Genomic DNA, 8,938 nt, shown 5'->3' on the forward strand with positions numbered 1-8,938 from the left:
GGGGAGACTAGATTCATAAATCACTTTGTGTATCGCCTCTCTAATAAAGTTACTAGAATTACTCTTCTTGCCTCGTGTAGAATGAAAATAATAATAAAAAAGAAGTGGCCCCACAAGTTTCAGGAACAGACATCATTTGGAAAAAAAACAAACTTCGAAAAAAACATACAGGGTAAATACAAAATCAAAAGCCCTATGTGGTCTTGGTTCCTACAAAATAGGTGGCGGGCAGCCCTTTATCACGTTATCTTTCAAATTCTTTTCTCAACCTCAGGCTTCTAAATTTCGTGAATTATTAATTTAGATAAATTCTTATATCGGAATCCATTTTTTCTATTTTCAACTAATTTCATATCCATACATATTTCTAGTGTTTCTTGGGATTTCAAGGACGACACTTACATTATCCTAATTTGTTCGGTTTACATTATTTTCTTTTTCCATTTTTAAAGTCTTGCTCGTTTAAATATTACAAATTGAAAGGAGACGTCGAATATCTTGATTAGTAAAGAAAGGTATACATCCACATTATTATTATTATTATTATTATTATTATTATTATTATTATTATTATTATTATTAACTGTCTGAAATTGGAGGGGAAAAAAAAAGAGAGCATTCAATCAAATTTTAAAAATACAGGATTCGTAGTTCAAGTATTTAAGAATATTTTTTCCTGCTTCCGATATCCTATGTTTGATTTGCCCTTTCCTCAATATCTCTGTATAAAAAACAAAAAGCCCCAAAATTTTAAATTGGAAATCCAATGCAGCCAAGAAAAAGGCTATCTTTAGCCTTGGGAGTTCTCTTATCTGCCACGTTTGAGAAAAGGTGGGGCCCCCTTCCTATGAGGTTGGTTGGCTCTCCCGCGCTCATATTATAGAAATATATACTCACTTTGGCATTGCTCTCTGTGTCCAATAAAATTCTAAGCTTGAAGAGCAGCAGGCACTTCTCTGCTCAGCACAATATTCTCTTCCAGGGTAATCTCATGAGTCCTCTGCTCTTCTTCACTCCTTCTCTTTTGGTTGATTAACTATTGATATATCTAACCATCCATCTGTCTACACTTATTGGTCTTTCTCTGATTGTTTCTGGGTTGAGCTCAACCTTTGCCATAACCCCATCTGTTGCTTAATTTTCTGCTTGCAATTTTGTTATGATGGTTCTACCTCTATCCCTTTTGTCTTCATGGAATGGAAGATAGTTGTATTTGTTTTCGTTTTTTGAACACGATGCAAATTTTAATTTTGTGTATCTGTTGTTGTTTGACCGGAATTTTCCATTAGCTTTTGTTTTGTTTATTAAACAATACAAATCCTCATGTTCTGATTTCCAATCTTGTTTTATTATTTATGTGAAGGGTGTTTCTAGTTCAGTTTGAGTTTGGTTAAAATATAATTTAATTCGATTGTTGTTTTTCTACAATAAACAAATAATACAGCTATCTAAATCCATATAAGTATTATGTGTATGTATTTATGTATGTATAATAAATAAAACACACACACACATACAGCTGTACATAAAGATGGGATGTCCTGTTGAAAAGGGCTTGTAACTCAAGTGGTTAAAAAACATTTACCTGTCCTAGGTTCGATTCCTCCTTCCCCAATATCGCTTGTATAAAAAAAAAAAAAAAAGAGACGAGTATGTGGTACTACGAATTTGTAGTGTTTTTTTTAATCTCTCTGCCCTTTTGTGCCACCTCTTATTGTAGGTTCAACATCAGTGCTACTTTTACTAAAGTAGTAGAGAAAATTGAAGCCACAAAGGTAGTCGTAGTTTCTTTTTAGGCCAGAGGGTTGCCCCTTGGAACAGAGGAAGCTCATGCTACTTTGACTGAAATAATAGAGAAAACTAAGAAAAATCAAGGCTTATATTTACGACTGCAGAAAATAATGCAAGTACTAACTTTCTCTGCTATTTTTCTTCTTTTGTCAATATTTACCACTCATACTAGTTCTTAACCTTGTCAGTCTCCTAAGACAGACTAAGTCTCCTCATGCTAGTCCTTAGTCCAATTTTAGACTCATTATTAACCCTTGGTTCATTCTGTAAAGCCATTTGGTACCACGAAGCACTGGTATTAAACTTGAGTTTGTGTATTTTGAGACTATAGAAAATGCACTGTATCTATAATGTATGTATGGGCAAATAGTCACATAGTATGGATGTGTGTGTGTGTGTGTGTGTTTGTGTGAAAGCATACATTTCTCCTCTAGCTATGGTTAACTTCTTTTTAGGGGCCTGAGGCTTAGTTCACACCAGGAACCTGCAGAACATTTATAATATATATTTTTTTCTGTCTGGCCGAGGTTAACTTGTTTGAAGGGGTGGGTTTGCAGCTGAGGGCCTGTTCAATCTGTGAACCTTCAGGGAGTGAAAAATGGACTATGTTTATGGACCCGGAAGGAACCATCTCTTTGTTCCAGGCCCGGTCAATATTCCGGAGCCAGTCCTTCGGGCTATGAACAGAAACAATGAGGATTATCGTTCTCCTGCTGTTCCAGCAATGACAAAAATTCTGCTGGAGGATGTGAAGAAGATTTTCAAGACTACAACTGGAACTTCATTTATGATCCCTACCACAGGTATCTCAATAACCAGATGGTTGTTGCTTTTTACTTATTTATTTATTTTAGTTTCTAATTTTTCAGCGTAGCTGATTTTGATCACATGTTATGGATGCAGATGTGAAGGTTTCTTTTTAAGATTTAGTGATGCTGCTAAGAAAAAGTTGTTTCTAATGTTTGAATATTATACACCGATTCGAAAACTAGAAGTTTTTTATGTTCAAAACTAGGTGAATTCAGTGTGAATGGCTGAGTTTAATAACGTTGCTCTATCATTGTTTAGGTACTGGTGCTTGGGAGAGTGCACTTACAAATACATTATCTCCTGGAGACCGGATTGTATCTTTCCTGATTGGCCAATTCAGTTTGCTATGGATTGATCAGCAGCAGCGCCTTAATTTCAACGTGGATGTTGTAGAAAGTGAATGGGGCCAAGGTGCCAACCTTGACATTCTGGCATCAAAACTTGCAGAAGATACTGCGCACACTATAAAAGCAATATGCATTGTTCACAATGAAACAGCCACTGGAGTTACTAATAACTTAGCTCAAGTGAGAAGAATACTTGGTAAGCATATCTTTCGCTAGAGCGTAGATATGGCTGAGTTAGCTTTATTTTTCTATTCGTTATGTGCTTTTGTACATGTTTCGTCATAAGTTCATATGGAAGCTCCTGAATCAAAGGCATATGTATGTGGCTGTCTATTATTTATCCATTACGTCTTTGTTTATACATACTTTCATTTGTAGTTAATTTCTTGGCTACAAGCTCTTCGAAGATATACCATACTACATCTACGCAGTAAATAATAAATCACACACGTGATGCTGAACTGTGGATTTTCTCTTGAATATGAGTCATGGCGGTATCCATGGCAGAGCTGTAGAGTACTTCAGTTCCCAATAACATACATCCAAGCCTTTCTTTGGTTGTTGCATAACCAGATCAATTTCCTAGTACCCTGGCTACTTGCTAGTGTTTAAATTTGACTTGCCAAAAGTAGACATCAATAAGTTTTGTCATCTTTTTTCCTTTCACTCTGAGTTTTTCATTTTCTCTTCTTCTCAAGTTTGTTACTTTCCATTTAAGTTACCTTTATAAGTCGTTCTCATGGTATTTTATTAATCTCTCAGATGAGTACAGACATCCAGCTCTCTTTCTTGTTGATGGAGTGTCTTCCATATGTGCTCTTGACTTCCGTATGGATGAATGGGGAGTAGATGTAGCTTTAACTGGTTCTCAGAAAGCTCTTTCTCTCCCCACTGGCATTGGGATTGTGTGTGCAAGCCCAAAAGCTCTAGAGGCATCTAAAACTGCAAAGTCAGTAAGAGTTTTCTTCGACTGGAATGATTACTTGAAGTTCTATAAGTTGGGAACATACTGGCCATATACCCCTTCCATCCAGTTGCTGTATGGACTGCGCACAGCACTTGATCTTATTTTTGAGGAAGGACTTGACAACGTGATTGCAAGACACAGCCGCTTGGGAAAAGCAACAAGGTAGAACTTTGTTTTCCTGGTGTCCATATTGATCTCTGGATTTCATGTAGCTCAAAATTCAAAAACTAATTACAGGGATTGCTATTCGTGTCCCAATTTTGTGTGTTTGCTTGTATTACGCAGTATATATTTGAACATTGCCTTCAACTTCCAACTGCAGGCTTGCTGTGGAGGCATGGGGCTTGAAGAACTGCACCCAAAGTGAGGAATGGTTCAGTGACACAGTGACAGCTGTGCTGGTTCCTCCATACATTGACAGTTCAGAAATTGTGAGAAGGGCATGGAAAAGATATAATTTGAGCTTAGGCCTAGGCCTAAACAAAATAGCTGGCAAGGTTTTCAGAATAGGGCATCTTGGCAATCTGAATGAGGTAATGTCATTTTCAATTATTCAAATCTTACATATTCCAAGCATGATTAGAAATTGGTTGGAACTTGGAAATAGAAAAGGAAATGGACAGATCTTTTTGGCTTAACTGGATAAAGCCTTTTCACCTCCCTCTCTCCAACACGATGAGTACCGGTATGAGAGAATACATAAATATATGTAAATATATGTTCTTTCACTGAGGATTATAAATAGCGCCGAATTCTCTACTTATCCCCAAAGTTCTGCTGTGATGGCAAGAGAAACATCTTCTATAACTTTTACTGGTTCGTTCTCATATTGTTTTTTTTCGTTGCTGAAAGTGATACTTGGTCTAACATGTGAAGATCACTTGGGAAGTTTGCATGTAAAATGAATCTGATACAGCACCACCCATTCATTGTAATCTTCTCACTTTTTGCTATTTAAATTTTGTTCTGTTTCCAGTTGCAATTGTTGGGTTGTCTTGCTGGTGTCGAGATGGTACTTAGGGATGTGGGCTACCCTGTTAAGCTAGGAAGCGGAGTTGCAGCTGCTAGTGCATACTTTCAGAACAACACCCCTCTGATCCCTTCCAGGATTTGATTTTCCGTCTATCATTGTAATTTATTTTCCTCTATGCTTTGCGTCAGGATGTACTGTAAATAACGCGTATTTGTTCCTCTCCTTGCACTCTCTTGAGGCTATCCAAATTCCCTACTTAATACATGGTCTTTTGGATGTTCCTACATCTGAAATAATTTGAGTAGAATCTATTGCTTGCTCATTTTATTCCAATTTTTCTTGGTCGTAAAATGTGTGCGATTAGTACTCTCTGAAAATCAAATTTTTGCTATTCGGCTCGGTTAGAAAAATGCAACGAGTTTTTGTAGCGGCTGATGAATATCATGAAAATTTTCTGTTAACATAAACATGACTCTGTTAATGCTTGCACAAACACGACTTTGTTGAAAACTTTTCAGCAGTACTGTGATGGGATTTGTTAGTAAATTTGTGTGATCGTTGATAATATGAAGTAGGAGAGAAGTTGCTGAGCATCTCAGTCCTTTCTCGAACTTTTTAGTGTACCCATTTTCACTGGTATCTCTTCCATTTTAGTCTGAGAAACACCAAGATGACACAAGTTAATCAATGTTCTCATGTCTGCAGACAATTCAGTGAGAGAAGAACAATTTGACAATAGTTAAGATAGATACAATATCCTCCTGTAGTGCGACGATCATCGGGATCACCTGCATAGTTAAGATCAGCATACGCAGTAAGACGTAACTCACTAGGCTTCTATACAAGACCATGATCAGGGGTAGACTTGAGATAACGAAGAATCCATTTGATGGCAGCCCAATGAGTTGTCGTGGGCGTGTGCATAAATTGGCAGACTTGATTAACGGTAAAGGCAATGTCTGGAAGTGTGTAAGTAAGATATTGAAGAGCCCCAACCACACTACGGTACTCAGAGACATCAGATAATAGGTCACCATCATGCGAACTTAATTTGCGACCACCAACAGCAGGAGTAGGCAAGGGTTTGCAGTCTAACATCTTCATGCGTGTCAAGAAATCCAGTATATATTTGGACTGAGATAAATGCAGGCCAGTGGAGGTTCGTACCACTTCCATGCCCAAGAAGTAATGCAAGGGACCAAGATCTTTCATAAAAAATTGATGGCCCAAATCGAGAATGAGTTGAGTAATGTGCGACCCACTATTGCCTGTAACTAAAATGTCATCAACACAAATCAACAAGTAGATAGTAATAGACCCATGAAAGTACATGAATAAGAAGGAATCGGCCTTGGAAGCAATAAAGCCCAAATGCTCAAGATGAGTAGAAAAATATTGAAACCAGGCACGCGGAGTTTGTTTGAGCCCATATAACGAACGGTTGAGTTTACAAACATGTGTAGGATATTGTGAATCAAGAAACCCAGCAGGTTGCTTCATGTAGACTTCCTCAATGAGAGAACCATGGAGAAAAGCAATTTGGACATCAAGCTGGAGAATGGACCACCCAAAATGAGTAGTGATGGCTAAGATAAGACGAATGGTGGAGTGATTGACCATGGGGCTGAAGGTCTCGACATAATCCATACCTCTTGTTGATGAAAACCATTGGCCACCAAACGGGATTTAAACCATTCAATGGACACATCAGAGCGTGTCTTGATATGAAAGACCCATTTGTTGGGAAGTATATTCATAGTAGGCTTGGAAGGAACCAGAGTCCAGGTGCCAGCTTTCTGTAAAGCATTAAATTCTTCGGCCATGGCCTTGCGCCAGTGTTCAGATTTTGGACCTAACTAAAACAGGTGGGCTCAACCAAGTGATTAGTAATAGCAGTAAGATGAGCATACTTAGGATTAGGCTTACGAATACCAGCCTTAGCATGTGTGAGCATAGGATGAGAAGCAGATTCACGAACCTGGGGAGAAGGAGGAACTAGAGATGGAGATGCAGCAGCACTTGGTGAGGTAGGAGAAGGATTGGCAGACCCTATTTTCCCTTCCATTGCAGCATGGGAGGGAAAGGTTAAAACATTGCGGTGGGAATCACGACAGTAAGTCTACAAAGTAGGAGGAGAAGTACGTAGCAGGCTATGGAGTAGGAGGAAGAGGCGGTGATGGAGGAGGAGGCCCAATTTCAATTGCGACCTCAGGTGGACTTGGAGAGTGAGCGGCCAAAGGAGGAGTGATGATGGTGTCTTTAAATGGAAAACAATGTTCATAAAAAACAACATGCCTAGATAGAAAAACACGACCAGTATGCAAATCAAGACAACGATAGCCATGGTGATTTAAAGAATACCCTAAGAAAACACACCGTTTTGATCGAAATTGAAGCTTTTGTTGATTATATGGACGTAAATAGGGAAAACAAGCACAGCCAAAAACTGTAAAGAAATCATATTGAGGAGTCTTATGAAACAACCTGTGATAAGGAGAAACATTTTGAAGCACACGAGTGGGCAAAAGAGTTAGCCCAATATGGTAAAGGCATAGAGGCATGAGCCAAAAAAGTTAGCCTAGTTTCAACCAGATGACGATGTTTACATTCCGCCAAAACATTTTGTTCGAGGTGATGGGGGCAAGGAAATTGATGGTGAATGCCATGGGTATGGAAAAAGGATTGAAATTTTTTATTTTTATATTCACCACCCCCATCAGTCTGAACTATCTTAATTTTAGTATTGAACATGTTCTCGACCAAGGTTTTGAATTGAACAAAAGTAGCAAAGACATCGGATTTTAGTTTTAGGGGATAAAGCCATGTGTAGCGAGAAAAAACATCAATAAATAAAACATAACAACGAAAACCAGAAAAAGATAAAGAGGGAGAAGTCCAAGCATCTAAATGTATTAATTCTAATGGAGACAAAGCAATAGAGTTGGATAATTTAAAAGGTAATTTTCTACTTTTTCCCAAAGGACAAGACTGACAAAAAGAATGAGAAAGAGAGCCTTGAAGAGGCAAATTATGATGCGAAAATAAATAATTTAAAACAGCTTTGGAAGGAAGACCGAGTGGTGAATGCCAAATGCCATCAGCCACCTTAACACCTAAACATGCAAAGACACCACTGGAAAACTTTGAAGATGAAGGAACCAGAAAAGGATAGAGGCCATTATCACTCCGCCCTTGAAAAATGATCTTCCCGTCTCCAAATCCTGTACACAAAAGAAATTAGAATAAAAGGTGAAATTACAGTGGTTATCTTTAGAAAATTGATGAACAGAGAGAATATTAGCAGAAGCATTAGGACAGTAAAAGGTGTGAGATAAAGGTTAGGTAGGAGGAGAAACATAGGATGTGCCAACTTGGAGAATTCCCAAACCTGTACCACCAAGCACGCCATTAAAGTTGTCAGTTCCTCGTTACTCTTGAGGATGAGAAAGCTGACTCAAATCATTGATGATATCAGAGTTGGCACCTGAATCAGTAAGCCATTGTGAAGAGGAAGAACAGCCAAGGGGCGCAGCAATACCAGCAGAAGATTGAGTAGCATAAGCAGTAAGACGTTGAGCCGGGACTCGGCCTTCATAGGAAAGATTGAGACGGTTGAAGCAATCAATAGCAGACTGACCATAACAGGTGTAGATTTGACATTGCAAGCGATCGTGAGCAGCAAAACAGGGAGGCGCCGATGAAGAAGCACCAACAGAACCACCAGGAGCAGCATCAAGAAGACTAGGTGCATGGGAAGACAAGCCGAGACCAAAGCTAGGATAAAACGGGAAGAAGAACCCAAACTGGAACCACGAGAAAAATTGCCGCGAGAAAAACCAGAAAAACCACGGCTGCAACGGGGGCAAAAGGAATCACGACTGCAGAAACCACCACGACCACGAGCAGCAACGAAAACGGTAGCATCAGTGTCACCAGGAGGTGGTAGAGATTGAAGACGGCGTTCCGCGCTTAAGAGAAGAGCCTCCAACGTAGCATAGGTGGTGAGAGTGTCAAAAGCTTTAGCAGAAGCAATAATAGTTTCATATATGG

At 38.8% G+C, this 8,938-nt stretch overlaps 1 protein-coding gene across 3 annotated transcripts; it reads left to right on the forward strand.

Annotated features, from left to right (window-relative positions):
- The first annotated feature begins 869 nt into the window (after positions 1-869).
- On the forward strand, positions 870-5,210 carry LOC117624013 (serine--glyoxylate aminotransferase). Of its 3 annotated transcripts, XM_034355118.1 has the most exons (7): positions 924-983; positions 1,721-1,903; positions 2,349-2,594; positions 2,860-3,144; positions 3,711-4,077; positions 4,238-4,448; positions 4,892-5,210. In XM_034355118.1, the coding sequence occupies exons 3-7, from the start codon at positions 2,390-2,392 to the stop codon at positions 5,027-5,029; spliced, it is 1,206 nt and encodes a 401-aa protein (XP_034211009.1). In that variant the 5' UTR covers positions 924-983; positions 1,721-1,903; positions 2,349-2,389; the 3' UTR covers positions 5,030-5,210. The 3 variants fall into 3 exon arrangements, with proteins under 3 accessions (XP_034211008.1, XP_034211010.1, XP_034211009.1); XM_034355117.1 differs by lacking the exon at positions 1,721-1,903 and having other exon boundaries at positions 870-983; XM_034355119.1 differs by lacking the exon at positions 1,721-1,903 and having other exon boundaries at positions 901-983; positions 2,380-2,594.
- Positions 5,211-8,938: the final 3,728 nt, after the last annotated feature.

This window comes from Prunus dulcis, chromosome 4 (genome assembly GCF_902201215.1).
Source record: "Prunus dulcis chromosome 4, ALMONDv2, whole genome shotgun sequence".
NCBI lineage: Eukaryota > Viridiplantae > Streptophyta > Magnoliopsida > Rosales > Rosaceae > Prunus > Prunus dulcis.